The 25,249-nt window shown below is 39.7% G+C and overlaps 1 protein-coding gene and 2 non-coding genes across 5 annotated transcripts; all 3 read right to left on the bottom strand.

Annotated features, from left to right (window-relative positions):
- Nucleotides 1-18,711: 18,711 nt before the first annotated feature.
- On the bottom strand, nucleotides 18,712-21,357 carry LOC136224798 (uncharacterized). Of its 3 annotated transcripts, none has more exons than XM_066013229.1 (3): nucleotides 21,185-21,357; nucleotides 20,202-20,376; nucleotides 18,712-20,074 (listed from the first exon to the last, which is right to left on the bottom strand). In XM_066013229.1, exon 3 carries the CDS (start codon nucleotides 19,634-19,636, stop codon nucleotides 18,998-19,000), a length of 639 nt encoding a protein of 212 aa, XP_065869301.1. In that variant the 5' UTR covers nucleotides 19,637-20,074; nucleotides 20,202-20,376; nucleotides 21,185-21,357; the 3' UTR covers nucleotides 18,712-18,997. The 3 variants fall into 3 exon arrangements, with proteins under 3 accessions (XP_065869301.1, XP_065869307.1, XP_065869295.1); XM_066013235.1 differs by having other exon boundaries at nucleotides 20,202-20,250; XM_066013223.1 differs by lacking the exon at nucleotides 20,202-20,376.
- Nucleotides 21,358-24,017: 2,660 nt separating this feature from the next.
- TRNAK-UUU (transfer RNA lysine (anticodon UUU)) lies at nucleotides 24,018-24,090 on the bottom strand. The gene has a single exon. It is a non-coding gene; the product is annotated as a tRNA-Lys (tRNA).
- Nucleotides 24,091-25,176: 1,086 nt separating this feature from the next.
- Nucleotides 25,177-25,249, bottom strand: TRNAK-UUU (transfer RNA lysine (anticodon UUU)). Its single transcript has one exon. It is a non-coding gene; the product is annotated as a tRNA-Lys (tRNA).

Below are 25,249 nucleotides of genomic sequence, written 5' to 3'. Positions count from 1 at the left end.
TCCTAGACATGCAAAAACAGAAAAAATAAAGCATAAATAAAACCCGAAAACGCTAAACTAAACTAGAAACGACGCAACAAAAATTTAAAAATTATACAAATTTTTGTAAGTTTGTCTACCCCTCCTCCTCACACTTAAATTATGCAATAAGTTCCAACATTGCATCTAAAAACCATAAAGCACATGTGCAAAAAGTTAGGGTGGAGAAGACAACTTACTGATCAGTCGGGGGATACGGTCATGGCATGTTGTAGCGCTCGCAGTAGTCTGCTGCTACATACTCGAGACCGGTGAGCCTTCGATCCATGTTCTGCTCAAAATTGGTGAACCATTGGTCCATCTGCTGAACAGTGTTGAAGGTTCGGAGGTTGAGATCCCGCATTTCTTCCATCATCATGTTCATGGCTTGGAACTAGGGCTGCACCCTCGGCTCTTGGTACTTCGCTTGGTACCCTTCTGCTGTAGCTGCAGCTCCTTCCTCCTCAACTTCTTCTTCTCTCCTTGGTTGTGGTGGTCGTCGTGCTCGTTTCCGCGGTTGGCTACTTGAGCTTGCTATTTCAGATGGGTCTCTATTCAAAACTGCCTGAAAAGTAGATCTTCCTAGAAAATCGGCGTTAAGCAGTGTTGGATGGAAACCTTCTTCGTCAATGACCAAGTTCTTGAACTGGTCTTTAAGGAAGTTGGTCACCAAGTAGCCAAGCCCAATGGAGCCACGTTTCTTACTTGTTTAGCTCCGAAAACCCTAAAAAATGGCTTGAACATTATCAGTCGGTTTATTTATTTGCAACACACCATAGTATAAACACCTCAGTGCAGAGACCTTGTTACTCTCGTTCTTGCCTAATAAGTTGTGTGCTATAAATTTGTTGGCAAGATTTAAGAGTGGGTCTCGTAGGGACCTCGGGCTGGCTGTGCTGGGATTATAGCCTAACGTTCCGGTGAATTTATACCAGGCATCTTTAGCATTCATGGGTGCCTTAAAACCCGAGACCGCATCCTTTGGGCTAAAAACTCCCATACAAGCTGCTATCGTTCCCTCATGAAGGAGGTAAGATTTCTCGTTCAGTCGGAAGTAATATTTATCATTACCCATATGTGGTTCTTTCCTTAGGGTACTTGGAAACTCTACGGTGAAGTTGTCGTAAGCGACAGTCCGTTTCGTGGCTAGATGGTGCCAGCCTTGAAACTTTAGTATTTCCTTAAAATCATCTGCTAGCCCTAGAGATGCTAAGTAGTTTTGGTCAATGACAATTCGGGGGGAATGGTCTTGCTTGGAAAAACGATCATACAATTCCCCCTCGTGCTCTTTAGTTAACCCAAAAGGAGAACCATACTTATCTTGCAAGGCATCATTGAATTCGACGTCGGAGTCGGCCTCGTTTTCGACAACAACCTTGGCTTTACCTTTTCTGCCCATAGTTCTTGAGAATAATAAAGGAGACCAAAACAGACTAGTTAGAATATATTCATATACAAGATTATACCTAAATATCCAAATATCCAACCCATAAACATGATTGAAGATAAGGTTAGAAACTTAGGGACCAAAATGTAAGGTTTTTTTTTGTCCCTAAAATAAAGTAATTGACCCGTAACTCTCAATCCGTGCAAAATCAATGAGGCCCAGCGACCAAAATGTGTTAAGAATGTGAAAATGGGTCCTATTGACAAGTTTTCAATTATAAACTGTATAGTTGACTTTTGAGCTAAAATGGAGGTTTTTGCCCAATTTGAGCAATTTCTCCAAAAATCACAAATTAAGAACTCAAATCATACCCAAAGCACATATTGATCATAATAATTTCATAAATTTGCAAGAAAATCTAGAGAAACAAGCAAACAAGTGATAATTTGAAAAGGAGGTAAAAATCCCCAAAACCTAGGGTTACCCAATAATCAAAAACCAATGTTCTAAACTAAAATCTAATCCTAGAATCATGCGAAAAATAAAAAATAGGTAAGAATCCATACCTTGTTCGTTGATTTCGGGTTAGAAACGAAGATTTGGGGGTTAGGGTTGAAAAAAAAAGAGAAAAAGGGAAGAAGATGAAGAAGGTGAAGAAGGGGGATGAAAGTTCATCCCCCTTATATATATATAAGTTGGTTCGGGATTTAAAAATCCCGAACCCTTGCCCGTCTCGACCGAGCTGGGCCTCCCGGGGTGAATTTTTTTTCAACAGAAAAGAAATGGAAAGCATACGGGACAATCTAAAGGAAAAAGAAATGAAAAAGATAGAAGCAATCAACAAAATTCATAAAAAAAATGAAAAACTTAAATGATTGTTCAACTTTTGAATTAAAACCAGGAAAAATCCGATTTTTCCCCCTTACTCAATCTTTTCTCAGGATCTTTGGATTCTTCTCCGTTGTGCTTGGGAGAGAACCCTGCGGCCTTTCCTGTCTGTCCCTGTTGATCTGAGCTATCTGATTGCTTAGATCCTTACAGAAGGCTTCATTGTTGGCAAGCCTAGCTGAAATCTCTTTCAGGAGAGTCACCACTTCATCAGATTCCTTGGGAGGTAGCATAGGCCTTTTGTTCTACTGCTGATATAGGGGCATGCTAAGCCCCTGCTCTCTGTGCTCTTGACCAAAGCCGTTGGGAGGCCTAAGCACGTTCTGATTTGAGTTCCGGTAGGATAAGTTCGGGTGTTGAGGCCTCCTGTAGTAGTTGTTGTTGTTGTAGGAGTTGTAGTTGTTGTTGTAGGAGTTGTAGTTGTTGTTGGGATTGTAGTTGTTATAATTCTGGTTGTATCTCGGTTTCCCCCCAACGTAATTGACCATCTCCACCCCATCTCCAGCGAAAGGGCTACCTGCTTGACAATCCTTTCCATGGTGGTCGCCGCCACAATGCACACAGGTGGGAGGTTGGCTGAACTTAGCCAACAGGACATCCATCTTCCTACTCAGCTCACCAACAACTGGGCTCTGTTCTTGATCTTCCACAGCAAATACCCGCTGCCTTGTGGGGCCAGTGAGTTTCTCCTCTTGCCACTGCACACTCTTCCTTGCCAGCTCATTGATCATGTCATACGCTTCTATTGCAGTCTTCCTAAGAAAATCTCCACCCGCGGTGGAGTCCACAGTAGCTCGGTTAGTGGGCGTCAAGCCATGATAAAAGACGCTCACCAACTGATGTTTAGGCATATCATGATGAGGGCACATGCACATCATTTTTCTGAATCGGGTCCAAGATGTGTGGAGCGCTTCGTGCTCGGGTTGGTGGAATGAAGTGATTTCACCCCTTAACATCACTGTCTTCGAGGGAGGAAAGTTGTAGGACAAGAACTCCTTTTCCAATCCTGCCCATGTGGTGATTGACCCGGGCTCTAGTGTTCTCAGCCATTCCAGAGCTTGCCCAGTTAGTGAAAATGGAAATAGCTTCAGCCTGGCAGTATCTTGGACAACCCCATTTGTTCTCACAGTGTCTGCGCACATCAGAAAGCGATCCAGATGATCATTCGGGCTCTCATGTGCTTCTCCTCCAAACAGTCCCGTTTGTTGAATTAAGTGAATTATGTGATAGGGGTATTTTACCCCTATCTTTTAGCGTGATTTACGGGTTGATTTTGGATAAAATAAATAAGTTTAATTACAAAAATAAAGCGTTTTGATAAAATAAAGAAATAAAAATAAATTTCGTACTTTCAGTTAATTTTCCGTGTTTTTGATTAGTTTAGGAAATAAAAACGTCAAGCTAACTCGGCTTGCAATATTTGTATTTCAGGTACGAGCAAGGAGCAAAAATCTACTCAAATACGCGGGGCGTATCATCCTTTACACGGGGCATGAAACATGGTGTCAGCAATAATTGCCTTATCCACAAACTCCATGTGGAATTGACTCAGCATACGTGGGGCGTATGACACATGTCGGAAATAATTGGCCTAATCCTGAAAGTTAGACTGCACTGTCTCCTTGAGTCAACTCTTCGTATGCGAGGCATATCACCATACACGCGAGGCGTACCAGGCAATTCCTCAATGATAAAAGCTCAGAGACTCATTTACGCGGGGCGTGCTTCAGCTACGCACGGCGTAAAAGCTCCAATTCAAGCAATAAAACTTCAGAGACTCAAACACGCGGGGCGTACTTCAACTACGCAGGGCGTGCTTGAGACAACAAGACATGGAATTGGTCCACATGCAGGAGATTTCTGACGGAATGGGCACTTACGCAGGGCGTAGACCACCTTACGCGGGGCGTATCATGGGATTTCTGCACCAAATAATGTTGCTCCATACTTGTGCTTTATGAAGTTACAACATTGCCCTTGCTTGATGTTTATAAATAGGAAGCTCTTGAACTCCATTTGATACCAATTACACACCAGAGAGCAAAACTATACTCTTTTGATTATTGTAATTTAGATTCAGATTTTGTAGTTAAACTCTCCCCCTCGAGAGCTTGTTCGGTTGTTCCGACGTTCCATCGAAGTTCCGTTCCACCACTCGTCACCAAGCTCGAGAGTTCCACCTCCACGACCTAGGAGACGGCTTTGAGTCCGGTTAGCTAGTTCCAAGGGCGGATTCTCCCTTTTTACCTGCTAATTAGCTTGTACTCTTCCTATGTACTAGGCTTGGTTGTATTTCATCTATTCACTTTCCATATTTATAATTTATGATTCATAATCTCTATTTCCCTTTACGTGTTAATGTTTATTACTTGTTTTGATATTCGTAATTGATTATTGTGTAGGAGAACGCGATTTCCGCTGCCATTCGGGCTATCCTTAGGGAGTTATATAGGTGTTGCCTTACCGGAAGTGACAAACCGAAAACCGTAGGAATTGACAAGCCACGGAACTTATGGGCCCTAGTTTTTAATTCCCCCGTATTAGACACGCCTTGACTAGGAATCACGTAGTCTAAGTGCTTCACGGGTCGGTCCTGCTACACTTAGTCGTCTTTACAAGAGTAAATCATTATCCGTATACATTTAGAGTCGTTATTTATCGTGGTTATAACTTATCGTTATTCATCCTACTTTATAGGGTTTTAGCTACATAAATCTGTGTCGCCAATAGTTAGGAATAGTGTGTAGTTGCGTCTTACTTTACCCCAAAGTAATCACCGCTTAAATAACATACGAAACCGAGTCGTCTAATACTTGTAATTATAAATCCCGTGGATTCGATACCCGGTCTTAACCGGATTATTACTTGATACGACGGGGTACACTTGCCCCTAAGTAGTCGTAGTGTCTCGTGGAGTTAGAACATTTAAAAGATCACATCCATATTCATAGCACATTCACCGCAATACACATTTAGTCGTCATTAGAAAACTCTACCTAGATCCTACGCCCATCATTATGCCCGACTTGATTTCATAGGTGTTGGCTGAAATGTTTGGGGCAGCGATCCCGGACAGGTGCTGGTGTCGGTGTGGTGCTAAACTCTCGCTCATTGAGCGGGTGTCAGCTTCCGGTTTGGTGTTCTCATTATTCTAGTTATTGATGGGAGGGTTGGTCTCAGTCATCTTGATAGGCTCAGTGATCTCGTTTGGCTTGACAGTCCTGTTTTGTTTGCTCCTGCGAAGAGTACTTTCAAGTTCAAGGTTAAGAGGAACACACGGTATTTCCACTGATCGAGTATGCATATGCTGAAAAGGAAAGATAAATAAAATAAAAATGTTTTCCTTAAAGAAGGAAAGTATAAATATCTGTTACATAGTGTTTATCATACAATATTACATAGTCCTACATGAGTATTTTAACCTATTTTTGGCGAAACAAGTAATACAAATTTTTACACGACAACATGCCACGTTCGTATGGCATATATACAAAAATTAAAAATGTATAACCTAATATATTCGACATATGAACAAATATATGACAATATACAAACAAGAGAATTATGAATATGAACAAGTATTTGTATAAACAGGTATAAACGATATAAACAAAGGATATTCACAAAGGAATGCCTAAACTAACAAATCGACCTTTGGTTCGATATTGCAGAAGAAATAAATCCCCGACAACGGAGCCAAAAACTTGATGCGCCTCCATACAGAAGGCTCACTAAGGGATAAGTGTACCCCGTCGTTATCAAGTAATAAAATCTGGACAAGTCCATGTATCGAATCCACAGGATTTATTCCTGCAAGTAACTTGGTCTCAGGTGTTATCTAGTCTGTGTGGGTTTTGAGTTTGTTTTTGTTAAATTAACCTACTCCTAATTAAGTTACTTCTACTCCTAGCTAAGTTATTCTACTCCTAGGTGATCTTTTACCAATGCAATTACCCGAAGGAACATGAAGTGATACGATAATAATGAAAATAGATTATTTAGACAACAGAATTAAAACCTAATCTAAGTCACTTGTGTCCGAGGCGATTAACCCTACCTATCCTCCTGAGGTACCTAGTTCGTGATTCCCTTGTAAGGCCGAAACTAGCTCTAAGGCTCAGCAATTTGGGCTTAATCTTCTATAGGGTCGTCAATCCTATAGGCACTGACTAGGTCAGATTCAGCTCGCAATGTGCCAACTTAATTTTGGGATTATCGATGAGTTAAACCAATCAGACAAAGCGTAAGACAAAGATTTAAGCAATAAAACAATTGAATAAACAAAACTATAATATATATTAAAGATGGAAAGTATTGTCACGAAGATACAATGAGCCTAGGATTCATAACATGGATCAGAGGCTAGACAGAATATAAAAGAAGAAAAATCCCTTTAAGGGAACCTGTCTAACAATGCAGGCGTCTTCCTAGGACTTAAAGATGGAACTTGAGCAATCCTCGATGAACGGAGCTTCAGAGGTGTCTTCAATGGGGGTTGAAGGAGATGGAGGAGGTGGAGAGGATTTCTCAAGGTGGAAGCTAGGTTTTTACAAAAGATAAAAGATATTTGATTTACAATTGAAAAGTCCTATTTATAGACGCGGTTCGGGCCCTCTTTTTGACCTAATTCGTTTCCTTTTGCAGGTGGGAAGACGTGGGACCGATCGTGGTATAGTGGGGCCGGGAATCAATCTTTTGACCGATTCCCATAGGTCAGCTCACCCGAGCTGGCTCCTGAAGGCCAGCTCGACGCGAGCTGGCATGGCCAGCTCACCCGAGCAGGCCCCTGGAGGCCTGCTCGATGGGCTGGCAGTGCCAGCTCGCCGATCTGGCCCCAAAAAGGCAATTTCGACGAGCGGGAATGCCCAGAATACCTTGCGCGACTGCTGGATGTCCCAAAACGCAACTTTCGCCCGAACTCGTTCTTGTTTTAACCTGTACATACACGTAAACTCCAAACAACATTAGTTCCGAGGCTAAATTGACCCGCCAATCGTTTATTTTGAACAAACGCTCCGTTTAGTGCGACTTTTGGCGGATCAATTTGCTATAAAAGATAATGGAAATTCAACGTACATGCTAATTTGGCCATTTTTGCCTAAAATAACCATAAAATGAGCCCAAACAACGAAAAGTCAATAGAACATATACAATTTCTAACTAACTCACACAAAAGCATATAAATGCGAGAATTGCTCGCTTATTCATAAAATAACGCTAAAAACCGTCCTAAAACCATACCCAAAGATAGGGTTTTTGACCCCTATCAATGATATGAAGAAAGCCCTTCGTAGTATGGCCCCTTGGAAAGCACCGGGTCCTAACGGGTTCCAAGCGGATTTTTTTAGAAGTTTTGGGAGACGGTGGGCTTGAATACTAGCAAATGCATTCTGCGTGGCCTCAATACCGAGGTCTTGGAGGAAGGCATGAACCAAACTCTCATCTCTTTAATTCCCAAAGTCAATGATCCGGAGAGCCTCGCTCAGTTCCATCCAATAAGTCTATGCAATGTAAGTTACAAAATTCTCACTAAGTGCATTGCAAATAGGATTAAATCCATTTTGTCTAAGGTGGTGGGACCCATGCAGAGTAGCTTTGTTCCAGGCAGGCAGATTTCTGACAACATTATGCTTATTCAAGAGACGGTGTTCTCCTTTCAACGAGCAAAAAATAAGAAGAAGCAGATGTTGATCAAGTTGGATTTGGAGAAGGCATATGATCATATTAATTGGAACTTTCTCAAAGACACTCTAAATGCTATTGGTCTCCCCTTTGGTTTGATTTCCACTATTATGCAATGTGTATCTACTCCGTATATGTAGGTGCTTTGGAATGGTGAGAAGGGGGAGGGTTTCATCCCTTCTCGTGGTCTCAGACAGGGGGATCCTCTCTCTCCTTATCTTTTTTTCCTGTGTTTGGAGAGATTAAGTCATCTGATTCTGGATGCTGTTGAAACAGGTCAGTGGAAGCCAATTACACTCTCTCAAAATGGTCCGAAAATATCACATTGTTTCTTCGCAGATGATATTATTTTGAAGGCATAAGCATCTGGGGATCAGGCTAGCACAATTAAGGATATCCTTAACTACTTTTGTGATGGCTCTGGACAAAAAGTGAACCTGGAGAAGTCTTGCTGTTTTGTTTCAGCCAACGTTCCGGAACAAGCTCAGGAATAAATAACGAGATTCAGGGGATCGGAAGCATAAGGAACTTGGGGAAGTATCTTGGAGTTCAACTCGCACATGAAAGAGTGAACAGGTACTCTTTTGATATGGTTGTTGATAGGGTCAGAAGTCGTCTCGCAGGTTGAAAGGAGAATTGTCTGTCGATGCCAGGCAGAACTACTTTCGTTAAATCCGTATTATCTGCTCTTCCGACATACACGATGCAGACTACAGTCTTCCCGGTAAGCATGTGTAAGACGCTTGGTAGCATTAACAGAAAATTCATTTGGGGTAGTTCTAACCGCAGGACAAAGATGCATCTTGTTAATTGGGAGCGGGTCAGCAGACCTCGGGGCCAAAGCAGGCTTGGGGTTAGACAAACCCGCAAAGCAAATCTTGCAAATGTGGCTAAGCTCAGTTGGCGAATGCTTGCGGATCTGAATTGTATTTGGGTGAAGGTGCTTAAAGGAATTTATGGTAGTAACCAGAATGGGATAGACATCTTTCGAAAAAAATATCCTCAAAGCAGTATTTGGAGAAGCATTGTGCAATGGGCGAAAGTTTTGAAAAAAGGGCTGAACCGCTTAATTAAAAATAGGAAAGACACGAGTTTTTGGAATGAGCGCTGGTTGGATACTCTCCTCTTAAGCGATATTGCTACTCGGCCTCTAACAGAGGATGAGAAGGGGAAGAAAATCTCTGATTACTGGAAGGAGGGTCAGGGTTGGGACTGGGATTGCCTAAACTTGTTCATGCCTCATGATGCGTTGTTCAAACTTGCAGCAATGGTGCTGTTTACTGATGGCGATGCGAGGGATAGCTGGATGTGGGGCCGCACGTCGACAGGCTTGTTCACGGTAAAAACGGCATATGAGGCACTGTTCTCACCGATTACTAACCCGATTGCTGCCTGCAGTAGCTCGGACTGGAAGGGGCTATGGGGAATTGAGACAAATGAGCGCATCTGTTACTTCATGTGGTCCGTAGGGCATGAAGCAATTTTGACAAACGATAATAGGGTCCATTAGTATATCAGTTTTGACGCCAGCTGTTTGAATTGAGGAAACAGGGAGGACATTCTCCGTCTATTACGTGACTGTAGGGAGGCTAGGAAAATTTGGCTATTCTTTATTCCAATTGCCTAGCATAATGCGTTTTTTTAGGAGATTTTAAGACGTGGTTGCGGCTGAACCTAACGATCAAAGAGCGATGGTGCGGTAAGACATGGCCCTCGATCTTGGCCATCAGCTGTTGGTATATTTTGGCTAAATTAGTTATAAATAAAAAAAAAGTCACATTTCTTCTCGTGTTGTCAAAATGAGTCATGACCCATTTAATGATCCGTTCAACTCGTAATTATACGAATTAGAGTTGACCCAATCCATCTTACCCATATGAGTTTACTCATTAATTCATTTAATAATTTGTGAAAAAATAAAAAAAATAAAGTGAAAATTGAAAAAACAGGAAAAAATGTGAAAGACGAATAAAAAATTCATGAAAAACGGGAAAACAAGAAAAAACATGAAAATGTAAAAAGCAGGACTGGAGAAAACGAAAAAATGTAAAAATATGAAAAACGAAAAAAAAGGAAAGGCTTACATATTAAACACCTCAACTCTTGTAATCCAACAAATATTATTATTGCGTTGGCTCTTAATTGTATATACGATTAACATTGCATGGCTATTTATTAGGGGTGGTAACGGGGTGGAGATTCCCAAAACCTGTGGGGGTTCGAACCAACGGGTGTAGCGAATCGCTGAGATATTTGCGGATGGGGATGGGGGCAGGGGGTGTGATGTTTTGCCCCCGAAGCCAAAATGGAGATGGAGGCGGGTAATACTATCTTTGAACCATGGGCTCCTCGTCCCTCTCCCGGATAAATCTCTGTAGGAATCCCCGAAAAATCTTCGTAGGAATCCCGAAAAATCTCCGTAAAAGTTATTGGGAATCGAACTCACATCTGGAACTGTTCCAATTAAATTACACTTAGGATCCGTTTAGTTCAACTGTTAGCTAATAGTTGTTGTTGTTAGTAGTTGTTTGTGGTTACAGTAAGCTGTTTGTTGTTACTGTTAGCTGTTTGTTATTAGTTGTTGTTTAATTATTTAGTGTTTTGTAAAATTATATTAAACTGTTCTGCTAGTATTTAAAATGCCTAATGTAGACATGTTTTAAATTAATCAACAAATAAATTATAAAATAAAAAATATATTATACAAATTAATAAAAAATAAATAAATAAATAAATATTGAATACAACAAAACCTTGTTCTTTTTGTAATTATGTTATAGAAATAAAAATAATGTAAGGAAGAAATATATTTTGTGGAAATAAGAAGAATAATTTTATCAATAATAAACAACTACAAACAACTGTTAATGAAAAGTTTCAAAAAGAAGTTTTCTTTTATGAAAAGCTCCAAAAAGCTGCCGCTTTCAGAGAAAATGCTAAACGTCGCGGTTATATAAACCTAATCAAACGCGATATTTCATGCGGTCTCCTCCAAAAAGTTGAAATAAACATCATCTTAATTACTTGAAAATAATATCATATAGTTTATGAAGATATTATATAATAACCCATATATTATTTCTGAAAAGGTAATATATGGATTATTATTATTACCGTTTTTTTTCTGATAGTAAATTGCATCTGTATTAATGAATAGGTAAGTTACATTGATCCTAAACGCAAAAATCTAAAATCCCAGCTGGCACATCCTCAATCAGGATTATCGAGTGTTCTAAATTTCGTCCCCACCTAGCTAATTCATCAAGTGCTACAGAATTACCGGGTCATCTAGTATGAGAGTATTCTATCGTATGGAAAGCCGTTGATAGCATTTTTAGATCTTTGTAGAGCATTGACCCAACTCCTAATACCTCGGTTCGTCCATTGAGTGTATTTGCTAGGTTGGCGTTGTCTGTTTCAAGAACGACCCTCCACCAACCACTGTCACGAGCTAGCTCCAAACAGAATATATGATTAGTATAATTAGTATAATATAAGATTAGTAAAGTTACAAATTCCGCAAATAATAGAATATATGATTTTTTATTTTTCTTTTAAGTTTGTATATATATTGTTATTATTTTTTTTTTTAAAGTTTACATGTATCTTTAACGATTTTTTTTTGTTTTGTAGGAACTTGAACTTCGAAACGGTGACAGAAGGTATGGGACAACGCACTCGACCGCCGTCATCCTTTATAACATTGATTATGTCTTTATTTATATTTTCACATTTATTTTTAATATTTTTTTCGTTTTTCTGTTTTACGCATTATATTTATTTTCCTGATATTTTATTTTATTTAGTTAACCGGATTAAACAGGTCAAACCTATTCCTCTCAATTTGTCCAAATCTTGCAATTGCCTCCTCCCTCCAACTTTCAATTGTAACAACTTACCCTTTAAATTTGTTCAATTGTAAAACATAACTCCAAATTGCTGATATGGACTGCAATTGAAGAAACACGTGAAATACAAAAGCTGCAACGCTCGTGGAATATGATAATCAGATCTTTGGCGTGATACGAATCCGGAGAAACGTTTTTACGGTTGCTTCAAGTACGGGGTAAAAAAATTCTCAATTTAGGGTAATGTTTTACAATTGGACAAGTTTAAGGGTAAGTTGTTACAATTAAAAGTTAGATGGGACAGTTGCAACATTTAGACAACTTCAGAGAGTTATTTGTGTATTAGGCCTTTAATAAATAGATTGGATCATGTCAACTTATTTATAAATAAATCATCTCAATCCGTTTATTAAATACGTTGGATCAACTCATTTAATCAAGTGGGTGACTATATACCGCCCCCTAATTCCGTTTCACCGCACCCTGTTGTCGATATTGCCCTTCTCATTATTTCAAACAAGAATTTTAAAAATTCCAAATCCTCTCTACTTTCTTTCCGTTTTCAAAAAGCCGACCTAAAACGAGATGGCACGAAAAGTAGGCATCGGCAAAGGATACATGAGTATTATGGTAAGTTTTTCCGTTCAAATCATTAACGAATTAGTGATTTTTGGGGCTGAAATTCGGGAAAAAAATCCCAGAAATCGCACCAGGCGGGTGCGATTTTCTTGTTCCACCTACGGTGGAACGCACGAACTATGCGTTCCACCGTAGGTGGAACAAGTGCGCGGCGAGCGATCCACCGTATGGTGGAGCGCGCGGCGCACGCGTTCCATCGTAAGGTGGATCGCGCGGCGCACGCGCTCCACCATAAGGTGGATCGCTCGCCGCACGCGTTCCACCTAAGGTGGAACGCATATAAGACGTGCGCTCCACCTTATGGTGGAGCGCACGGCACGCCCGTTTGGCCTACGGGCCAAACGTTTGCGGCGCACTAGTCGACCCTATGGCCGACTGGTGCGCCGCACCCGTTTGGGCCTTAGGCCAGGTGGTGTAAGCCACCCGCCCAGGCCAAAAAGGGCCAAATTTTGTTTTTTTTTTTAAAAAAAATTTGTACGGACCGGGCGTAGGCAGACCCGAACATATAAAAAATAAAAAATTTATGGTAAATTGAATATAATAAATAAATAATATTACAGGATGAGGCGGGATCTGACCCCAGACACACGTCTTCACGTCCTGTTACTGCATCTGCTCGGCGGGAGCGGACGGAGCAGCAGCGGTTCATGGCGGATGCCCGGAGGGCACATGCAGCACAGGCGGAGCGTGCTGAGGGACAGGATGAGGCGGCTGATATAGAGATGGACGGAGATGCCTCTATGCATCGTCCTAGTTATGATACTATCCCCATACGTTGTGGCGTCGTGACGAGGGGTCGAGACGGACGATTTTCTTCTACCGCAGGATCTTCTTTTGGTAAGAGAAATTTAAAAATCTACTTATTTTTATTTGTTTTAATCGTGATTATTAGAAAATATACCAAAAATTTAATGTAAACCGTTTACTGTAATTTCAGGTAGCAGCAAGCGATCGAGGAGTGTTATAGAGGATGACTGGGTTGTGAAGGACCCCGTACCCGGGGGTCCATTTGATGGTGCTGTGATCTCGAGCTTTCTGGGACATGTTGCATGTGCTATCTGGGCCGGTCAGGATAGGGGCGTCCTTAGGTGTCATACCAGATCAGGGTATTGCTCGAAGCTGAGATCATGGTACAGTGGTTCTTCCAGGACGATTCAATCGCGTATCGAGTCATCTGGCATGTTCCATTTACCTGGTATTATGCACAGTCACATAGATGCTGCTCTGATCACGACATTTGTAGAGCGGTGGCAGCCAGACACGTCATCATTTCACATGCCGTTTGGCGAGATGACCATTTTGATGCATGATGTGTGGGAGATATTACGCATCCCCGTAGATGGTGCCATGTTGACTGCTGATGCGAGTATTGATGAGCTTAAGGAGTGCGTGATGGATTTGTTTGGGATGACTCGGGTTGAGTTAGATGCCCGTCATTATTCTTCTGGTGGTATACGAGCCGCTTCCGTCATGGAGCACTGTAGAGGTGATCGGATTCCTGAGACCCAGGCTATAGCTTGGACGTGGCTGATGCACGGTTCCACCTTGTTCGTAGACAAGAGTGGTGACCGCATCCGACCTTCTTGTCTGTTAGAGGTGCAGGACTCGGCAGCTGGAGCCATTGGACTTTCTTGGGGATCAGCTGCACTAGCATATCTATACCGTCATCTTGGTATTGCTACCAGAGGAGATTGCGGGCAGATGATGGGTTGTATGACATTGCTCCAGTCCTGGATTTACGAGTATTTTCCTTGCTTCAGGCCACATCGAGAGGCAGTTACAGTTGACCCGGATCTTCCTAGGGCTTCGTTGTGGCCATCTATATCGATGGAGAAGAGCGATGAGCGGCTGAGAGCATTTCGTGCCCGGCTTGATGTGTTGACGGCAGATGAGGTATAGTTGCTATATAATTATAAATACTGTTCAATTAAAACAAATTTGTATTACTTGTATGTGTTAATGTAATTTTATACATCTGTAGGTGATGTGGATGCCGTATGGCCCTGATGCCATTACGGAGACCCCGAGGACTCTATATGCTGGATGGATATGGTATCGGGATGTGATCGAGCCGTACATGCCGGGGCGATGCCTTCGACAGCTTGGACATGTGCAGACCATTCCTAGACCGATATTGCAGCCTTCTAAGGCTGTGCGTCCGTGGACCAGTTTGAAGTATCGTGTAGAGGTGCCAGCTGTGATGGTGCAGGGTATTTGGGACTCTTTTCCCCAGTCGGCCGTCCTTATATTGTCTGTATTCACTCCAGCACATACTCCATCAGATTGTGAGGATCAGTACATGCATTGGTACACCCGTCACTCACACCCTCGTCTACTTCCGGAGATTGTTGCACCCGGACCGACTGTTTATACTCGCTCGAACAGTGAGATTGTAAGTTATTTTTGGGTTTTCTTTACTGATCTACTAATGTGAAATGATATTTATTGAAGTGTGAAGTGATATTAACTCTGTTTTTTGTTCCTTACTTTTTACAGTGGGTTAGTCGATTAGCTGGTTGGGGTGAAACTGTGTTGGATCACATGAGTCATCTGGACGAGGATGCTGCGATTGTATATAGGCAGTCGTTAGAGCAGATTATGGGTGCTTGGCATTTGGCCAAGTGAGTTATGACTGTATTTCGAAGTATTTTAGTACTATTATGACTGAATTTGGTATTTTGATATTATCGTTTTTTTGTGGTACGCTTTGTTATTATTGCAAATTTAAGAATACATTACAACGACATAAACGGCATAAACTGAAAAAATACATTACAACGACATAAACTGAAAAAATACATTACAACGACATAAACTGAAAAAATACATTACAACGACATAAACGGAAAAAAAAATACATTAGTCACTATCTTCTTCGTACTCGTCAATGTTTGGTGAAGATGTCGCTGGTACACCTGACTGTATTGCAAGGTATATCTCTTTCTCCTCTGCAATATTCATCTCATATTCCACAGGAAAAATGTTCCATGGAGCATTTCCTCTATTTCTTGGCCAAGCTCGTCCTGGAAGGTAATCGTTCTTTGAAGCGCTGATACTCTCTAGTACTCGAACCTCTAATTTATAGCGATCCCAATTTTGCACGATCGAGTAAGGATAAGTTCGATGAACCTCATGAGAAATTTCAGACTCTGTCCATCTTAAAAAGATGATGGAGTTAAAAAAATTTCTAGGACTCGGCATACGTTTTGTGGATTTGCTCACCTTAGGTCGCCCTCGCACGTGAATTTTGACATCGGGTTCGGTGTACTGAGCTTGATCAGGGTGTAGTTGATCATGGATAAACATTGAAATATTACGCATTAAGGATGGGTCGCCTTTAGAGACCTGGTCCACTAAGGACTGAAAATATCGCTGCTCCTCGTTCAGATCATTACGCCCGTCATTTTCATCAATGTGACCATGATTGATTAAAAGTGTTCTCCAAAACACGTGAACACTCTCAGTACTGATCATTTGTTCCAGATCACAAGCTCGTTTCAGCTCGCATGCACATGGTATCTGATGCGATGTTCTCAATACACAACCGCAACGCACGTACACTTCATGGCTCAACCCTCTCATGCGCTCTAACTCTTGATTCAACAACTGCAGACAGTAGTGAGAGACTTTGAATACAAGTTGGCTTAATGGGCGTCCGGCGAAAGTGACTGCTTGACGAAGCCGGGACTGCTCAAGCATGTACCTGATACGAAGACAAAATTATTATTAGTTAGTGAAATGATACAACCATAAATGCAAATTCCTAAATTGCAGTAGAAGAAATTGCAAATACCTTATATTGGTTGCTTGTGATTCAATCTGCTTGTGAACCTTCTGCCATACCATGTCAAGGGAGCCAGTTGCCGTATTGAGCCATTGCTTTAGACTAGCATGTTCGCTCTCCACTCGATAAGTAGTTGTGTTGCCAAAATGTAGGAACTCCTTTGTCCAAGCAACAACAAACTTCTCCTTATGCACCAACCACGTCTCCTCAATATACGAGATAACTCCTTTGAACCTGCTCATCTTATCCTTCATCATCATAAGATTGGTCTCGTACTCCTCAATGGTTAATGATTCTAATATTGTTCTCCATCTGCCATTCTTGAATTTAGAGGCAAGGCCTTTATCTCCCATGATTCTATACACACGATCTTCCACATCCTTATTTATATGCCAAGTGCATAGCAAGTGCGCTGCTTGTGGAAAAACTTCTTGTATCGGCTTTAATAACCCAAGCTCCCTATCACTAACAACAACGGTCGGGTTAAGATCATCCCCAATCAAAATCTTCAGCCTTTGCAAAATCCAACGATAGCTCCCTTCGGTCTCGTCTTTAACAATAGCATACGCTATATTGAAGTTATTATTGCATGGCGTCATCCCCACAATCTCAACAAACGGTATTTTGTACTTGTTTGTTTTGTACGTTGAATCAATGCCAATGTATCAGTGGTAAGTCCTGAACATATCAACTGACTCTGGATGTGCCATGAACACATGCGTTATCACACCTGAATCAGCCTGTGTGTAATTGACATATTTGTTCTCCACAGCAATATGGTAGAATTGACTAGCCAGGTCTCTACCTTCAAACCCGTCCCTCCTCATTTTGTCCCTGTAATTATATATGTGTTTAATTACTGAGTTGTCCTCTGGGTGTTTTTCTTTAACTGCTGCTAAAATAGCACAAGGCTTTGCTTGAGCTGAAGTCATATCACGCACAATTTGTTTAGATGCGATACTGAGTCCGCTCATTTGCCGACTTCCCTCTGGATACATACGCATTGTATGGTTATGCATTCCAGTTAACCCAGCCTTAGCCTGTATCCCCCATCCAGAAAGGTTTGCATGTTGATAGGCTTTAATCTGAAATTTACAGCGGCACGCTTTAGTTTTACTTTTCCTAATTGCAGGATCTTCATCAATTTTCACAACACCTCTATATCGTTCACCCCGTGAACATCGCAACAGCTTCTGTTTTCCCCCATGTTTGTGCGAAGATATTACAATCTCAAACCCATTCTGAATAGCTATCTTTTTTGCCCAATCAATAGCATCCGGTATCCGTTATGAAACGCGAACTATAATCAATGTTATCGGGGTTCCAATCTTCTATCGGTACCTGAATATACAAAAAATTGACATTAAAATTACAAAAAAAAAAATACGTCGGGGCAATTTCTGTCCATTTTTGCCTGAACGGGCAGGCTGCCCGTTTCACCATAGGTGGAAACGGGCAGCGCGTACTGCCCGTTCCAAGGGTGGAGCGGGTGGCGCGTACCACCCGTTCCATGGGTGGAGCGGGTGGCGCGTACCACCCGTTCCGTAGGCCGAACGGGTAGTTCATCCGTTCGGCCTAGGGAAAGGGTGGTATGCGCCACCCGCCCAGGCAAAAACCAAAATAAAAAAAAAACGAAAATACCTAAATAACGTTTTTAATAATCGTAATATTACCTCGTGTTCGAACTCATTGTCTTCGGGAATGCTTTGATTCATTTTTGTCAAATCCGGGATTTGTGCTCGGGAGAGAAAAGTAGAGAGAGTTTTTAAGGTTTTGGGGAAAAAAAAATGAGAAGAGCAATATGGTCAAAAGGGTGTGGTGAACCGGAATTTAAGGACGGTATATAGCAATATCCTTAATCAATCCATTTATCCATTTTGATGAGTCCGTGATTAGTTGTAACGAAAATCTGCAAGTGACAAGTAAATTTACACATATGCTGTTAGAACCCAATCCATGATTCCAAATTAGTAATACCAACTAGTTAGGCGAAGTAGGCTTTCAGTGACGAATGGGACTACAGCTGTTGTGTATTTGGATTACTTTTACTTCCTTTACTTTAAACCGCCTCTACGTAGTAAGTACCAACAAAAGCTACAGCTACAGCTACAGGTGTTATCTCTCTTTTCATAACAACCAATCTGCTTCAACCCTTTCTTAGGGGTGGAGGTATCACCTTACACGCTACATGCTATCTACAAACCTAATAAAATAAAGTACCACTATGAAACATGAATCGTTTAAGGTGCTTATTGGGTGGGTATATATGCACCAAAGCAAAATTGCTTAGGTATAATAATGCATTCCTAACCTTCCAAATTTATTTATACTTTACTTTCTAAAATTCAAACTCCTGATGTAGACGCATCTTGCTTATGGACATTAACATCAACATCTGTACTCAAACTGACACAGCATTCTATATATTGACAAAGGGAAAAATCTCAAATTAATGGAAGCCCATATTTAACTTGTAAAACGTAGGTAGTTAGAATAATCATTTCTCAAGAAACAAAGCAGTAAAGTATCAGAGCTTCAATTATGTTTGAAGTCATGAAGAACACTTGGACTGGAAAGGTAAATAACAAGGAGAAAATACAGAGGGCACGATTGTGCAGCATTTGTTCAATCAGGAAGCAGCAATATAAAGACGTCATAAACAGAGATGAAACTCATGACTATGTACAAAAGCATTATTGAGAACTCGGATCATGACTCGTTTGAGAGGCTGCAGCGTGCGATTCTCACTTATCAACCTAGCATTCCATTGAAAATGATTGTGTCAACATGTGCATCCTCAGCAATCTGAAGCGACGAAACAGCCTGTGCTGCAATAAGATCAGCTGAGGATTCTGCATTCCTCCAACCTCCGTCACTAAAGTATGGTGCATGTACATCTCTTTCAAAAGACCCATAGGAGAATGACCAGTTGTTATTTTCCATGTCGTTCCACTCGCATCCAGATCCACAGGTGTTAGTGATCCACCCAATTCCTTCATTTGAATGCCTCGACAAAGCCTGATGTGGAAGGCATGCCCTCTGTTCACCGACGAAGAGATTTATACTACCTGCGTAATCCCAAGGATTGAAGCCCTCTTCTTTGTTCAGCACAAGTTCGCATGATTCATCAGAGTCCTCGCCGAGTAATACATGCAGAGCAACAGCCTCCGCAATTGCAGCACCCTCTTCATCAAGCCTTTGCTGTTCTTCCTTTTTTTTCTGTTTCTTCTTCTCAAGTTCAGATATGATAGCTGCAGAAGTAGCAAGAGCTTTCTCTAAGCGCCTCTTCTTCTTCTCAGCCTGTTTGAGACGATCCAACTCACCCTTTGCCTGCTTCTTCTTCCCTTTTCTCATAACAGGTTGCACTTTATTACATTCTATGTTATCCATGTTAACAATGAAACCTATAAATATATCCTGTTTACTCTAGTTTTTAACTCAAGCAGAAACCCGCTAAAACGTGTACATTTCCCTATAATTCTATTTCCTTCTCTATCTCTTGTTTCCTTTGTTTAATACTAAATAATTACCAACCTAATTCCAGTATATAAAACTTATAAAGTCTCAGAAGCCTCACAGCTACACCCACTCAGGTCTGTAGGAGTACCTCATCTTCCGGACAACACAATCCCAGACAGAAACAACAGGAGACAACAAAAGAGAAAAATGGTAAACATTCACAGACTCATCCCTTGGCACCATTCTTCCCAATTTCCCACAACATTTGCATTTACCCATCTCGTGCACACCAATAGAGCCACAGAGTCCACAAAAACTACAAGGGCAGCAATTACACTCTGGTTAAAACAGCTCACATGGCCTTCCTTACTGCATTTGAAAAAAAAAAAAAAAAGTCAATGACTGTAACCAAATTAGAGATCACTTGTAAATATTACAGGCATGCAATTAACAGAAGTGAGTGAGATAAGCATGAAGAATCAGACACATTACAAACCTCAATTCAGTCCCAGTTATTGAAAAGGACTCAACCATATTAGTGGAATCTGTAACAAATTACATTCTCATTAAGCTAACTGCAGCCTATGCTAACCAATAAGTAGAAACATAAGTAATAAAGACACGCATTGTTTATAGCTCTCCCTAAAGCTTCGAAACCAAGAGCATCAAGACTGCAAAAAACACAGGAAAATAGCAGAAAAATGTGTCATTGAAACTCAAATCACTTGCGTAAACAAATTACAAAATGTGGATTGAAACATGATTATTTAATCATCTATTCATAACATCAAACTCAGGAAGAAAAAAAAGTCCCCACTGCTTGTGGCTTATTAAATCTCTAAAATAATTTACCCCAAGCCACATCAAAAACAGTAACAATACCCTATGGAAACAAATTCTTGGTAAAACTGATCAATCATGTGTACCTGCTATGAGTGTCACTAAAGTTCTATCTCTCACACTCTCAATTCCAATGGAGCAATACATATTATGGTAAAATTTCGAAATTCCAAACAATTAAGCTCCACTTAATCAAATAAGAAATAAAAAATATACAGTAAAACATAACATCATAGATCAAGGATTCGGGTTAAGAACATTTGAAATTCACTCGTATGAATGTTTAACAACAGATAAAGTTCTCCCAAAGATACTTTCATCAATTATCTCCCAAACACAAAATAAGAAAAAACTGTGCAAAGATATCATTAGACAATTGGATCTACGGAAAATCGTTTCAATAACTCAATCCGATCAATATCTAAACACAACTGTTCTTTCTAATCTATAAGCCCAAAAATAAGACGGTAAAATGAAAATACAGCCAATTGAACACACATATGAACATCGGATCCAAAAACCTAAGAAACCAAAACGCAGATAACAAAATCAAGACAATTTATATAGCTAGAATTACAGCAAATCTAGTATAATCCATCAAAATAACAATAATTAAAACAGAGCAAAAATAAATCAAACCTTATTAATCCGATGATGGGAAGATCAGAAGTGGTATACTCCTTCACCGAAGATAGCTGAAACACAAACAGAGAGAACAGAGAAAGAACAGGGTGTTTGGATCTAAAAGAAAGTGAGAAAAACAGAGAGAGAAGAGGGAGAGATAAAAATAACTGATATCACATGAGATGGGTGACGGAAGAGGGTAGGGGACAGGGGAAGCGTATTATCGTGACACAGACGAATCAGATATCGATACGTGTCCTCTGAAAACTTTGCCAAGTCTGAGAATAAGGGTAAATATGGAATATCAAACAATTTTCACCGTTAACGTCGATCAACGTGGCAGCTTTTATGATGGATCGGATAAGTAAAGAGGGTCCCATGTAGAAAGAGAAAGATAATGCTGACCGTGAGATAAGGTTTCTTCTTTAGGGAGCATTAGATGAAGGGTCAAGATTCCAGATCTGAAGTAGCAGTCATCAAATTGGTTTCCCAAACGGAACTTTGCTATCAAGCTAAAGTCAATTGGTTGTGGAAAATATCGTGGCCCAATAGTATTGGGCCATATGGGATGGGCTGACGAAACGTACTTGTGGGATTAGGGCACCAAAGGCTGTTGACAATTATATATATATATATATATTTTTTGAATCAATTATATATTTATTTTAATATAGTTTAACCAATAGGTTATTCGAAATATGATTAACCGAATTAAATGGACTGATTAATTTTTTGTTAATAGATTTGTTAATCCACGCACACATGTTTCTAAAATTTATTTCACAACATCTGAATTACTACTAAGACAATAAAAAGCTAGTTATGTTGATGCAACAATCTATTTTTTATTTTTTATTTATATAAATATTATGTAACACGTTCATAATCAATAATAATATATATATAAATTTATTTTCATTCTCTATTCTACCTATTATCAAAGCTTGATTCTTCAAGCGTAAAGAGAAAAAGTAAATTGTTTCTTTGATTCTTCATATATCATACCTCGACGAAGACATGTTGAAGGTTTACAAACATATAACATGATGTGTTGAATTTAATAGTATCAATATATTATCGAATGACATGAGGATCACACTAAAAATCATGATATTGATTGAAATTTGATTTCAATATCTCATTGTGAATAAACTTTGAATATCGAGAATGTGAATCGACTTGAGAGCAATGAGAGATTTCAGAACACTGAGTTGATTTCAGCTACAAATAATGAAAATCCACGTCAAATACTTGTGAGTACTTTTCTTACTAAATGCAATTATACTTCATGGAATCATTATATGCTTATAGTTTTTTTTATGCTAGGGATGTGAGACAATCCGAGCTTGATGAGACCCTTTAGGTGCCTTTAATAAGACAGAAAAATGATCAAGAAAGGACCGATGATCGACAACCTCACTTTGATGTTTAAGTCAATGAGAGAAATATACTAAGTAATATGAAACTTAGTTGGGGAAAGAGAATGAATTTGAGTACCTTTTGTGTATAGTGTACCTTATGTTTATAAAAGGATAATGTTGTGTGTTGTAAATTAGAGTTAAGGTCCACATGGCAGTAAAAAAAAGTGGTGAGAGTCTACTATCAACAAAAAATGATTGTAACTGCTACATATATGATTTTGATAATCACGACGCTTGACGCGAGTATGAATATGCATGATCTTGAGGTCTCTTTTGACTAGTCCAAGCGGCTTCAATGGTTAGTAATGAGGCAGTGAGAATTTCATTGGTCCACGTGTAATATGATTAATTGCGTGAAATCAAATGTCCCCCTCCCCCCCCACCAAAAACTCCAACAAAGCTTCATTATGACGGATGACCGAATGTCAAATCCATTAGTTGGGACTTCGACCTATGCTGAATCGAAGTCGTCATTCGATTGAACTGTTTAAGAATTCATATATGTTTTGGCAGATTTCATTCAGATGTGGTTTCACATGCTTCTTGTCTTAGGAGAAAAGTACAAGAGACCAGAGATGAGCTCTGAAAAGATTCTGATGGAAGGGAGTGGCATTAATTACTGACAAATTATGTGAAGTTAAAATATGATGTCATCCTTCCTGTATATACGGCCAGCATTCTGAAATTCTGATACGTGTAATTTTAACGTGTTTTTCTCATTAATCAATGTTATTAATGAGTGTATTTCTACAATTGTTTTCGACTTTTAGGTTTTTTCAAAACAGTGTAATAATTAAAAAAACCCTCTATTTGTTGTGTCGCCTCATCATATTCTATATAACCATACAGAAGAATGAGACTACCATTTGGAGGGTTTTTCTGCTTATTTTCACATCCTTGAAAGTTTCTGCAAATTTCTTTAGAACCTATCGCTCAGTAAGTTTTTCTTCTTTCTCTCCATTTATTTTCTCGTTTGTATGGAAGGATTACGACGAAAGAACTCCAAAAAATCCCCTTCCTTTGAGATCTAGAAGAATCGACCCATTTTTTAACACCCAAAACACAGCGATGACACATTGAAAATACAAAAACAAATCGTCAAAGATATTGAAAAATCAAAGGACACAGAAAATGCTGCATCCTTTAAGTAAATAAATCATTAGTTTATGAACAACCTTCAACTTTGACTCCAAAGGAACTAATAGGTGTCATTGCCTTTTATATAGAGTTGGAAAATATGAAGGCTAGCCTAACAACCGGGGAACAAAAGACGTTTGTTGGTCCTCCAAGGTATATATCTAAGGGTTTTTACCCAACTGCTAAAATGGGGGCTAAGGTTTCCCCTTTATAATTGTCGAATGTCATTTATGACTCGTAAGATGGTGAACATAAACTATAAATAAATATTGTAAAATAGTTTAAAAACACGCCGTCTGTGGGAATCGAACCCACGACCACATGGTTAAAAGCCATGCGCTCTACCAGCTGAGCTAAGACGGCTAGACATTACAAAAGCATTCAAACTATATGCATTAAAAACATAAAATCTCAGAAAAGATATCCATCCAAGAAATAAACAATGCATAATACATCTATTTCCCATATACTTAGACCAAAACTTCAACTGCCCCCTTGGAATTGAAGTCGTCACTCGATTGAACTGTGTAATAATTCCTATATGTTTTGGCAGATTTCGTGCAAATGTGGTTTCACATGCTTCTTGTCTTAGGAGAGAAGTAGGTGGAAATATGGAAAATTGACATTAATTACTGATAGATCACATGAAGTTATAATGTGATGTGATCCTCCCCGTATTTACGACTAACATTCTGAATTTCTGACACATGTCATTTCAGTATGCTTTTCTCATTAATCAGTGTTATTAATGAGTGTATTTTTACCATCATTTTCGACTTTTAGGTTTTTTCAAAATAGTGTAATAATTCAAAAACACTCTATTTATTGTGTCGCTTCATCACATTCTATAGAACCATATAAAAGGATGAGACTACCATTCAGAGGTTTTTTCTGCTTTCTTTCGCATCCGTGAAGGTTTTTGCAAATTTCTTCAAAACCTAGAACTCAGTAAGTTTTTCTTCTTTCTCTTCCTTTATTTTCTCTTTTGTATGGAAGGATTGCGGTGAAAGAACTCCAAAAAATCTCCTTTATTTGAAATCTAGAAGAATCGACCTTTTTTTTAACATCCAAACACACAGTGATGGCACCTTCAAAATAAAACAATCCGCCAAGGATACTGAAAAATCAAAGGATACAGAAAAAGCTGCCTCTTTTAAGCAAATAAATCCATTAGTTTAGGAACAACCTTCAACTTTGACTATAAAGGAACTAATAGGTATCATTGCCTCTAATCTAGGGTTGGATAAGATGGATGCTAGCCTAACCACTGAGGAATAGAAGGCGTTTGCTGGTCCTCTGGGGTATCTAGGGGTTTTTACCCAACTACTAAAATAGTGGAACTAAGGTTTCTTTTATAAGATGGTTCAAAAGAATGTACCTTTGTTTATAGAATGTACCTTTGTTTATTTGTGCCATGTTAGATAAATATAGTAAAATAGTTTTTAAAATCGCCGTCTGTGGGAATTGAACCCACGACCACATGGTTAAAAGCCATGCGCTCTACCAGCTGAGCTAAGACGGC

The sequence above is a fragment of the Euphorbia lathyris genome, chromosome 1 (assembly GCF_963576675.1).
Source record: "Euphorbia lathyris chromosome 1, ddEupLath1.1, whole genome shotgun sequence".
Taxonomy (NCBI): domain Eukaryota; kingdom Viridiplantae; phylum Streptophyta; class Magnoliopsida; order Malpighiales; family Euphorbiaceae; genus Euphorbia; species Euphorbia lathyris.
This window is presented reverse-complemented; position numbering and strand designations above follow the sequence as displayed.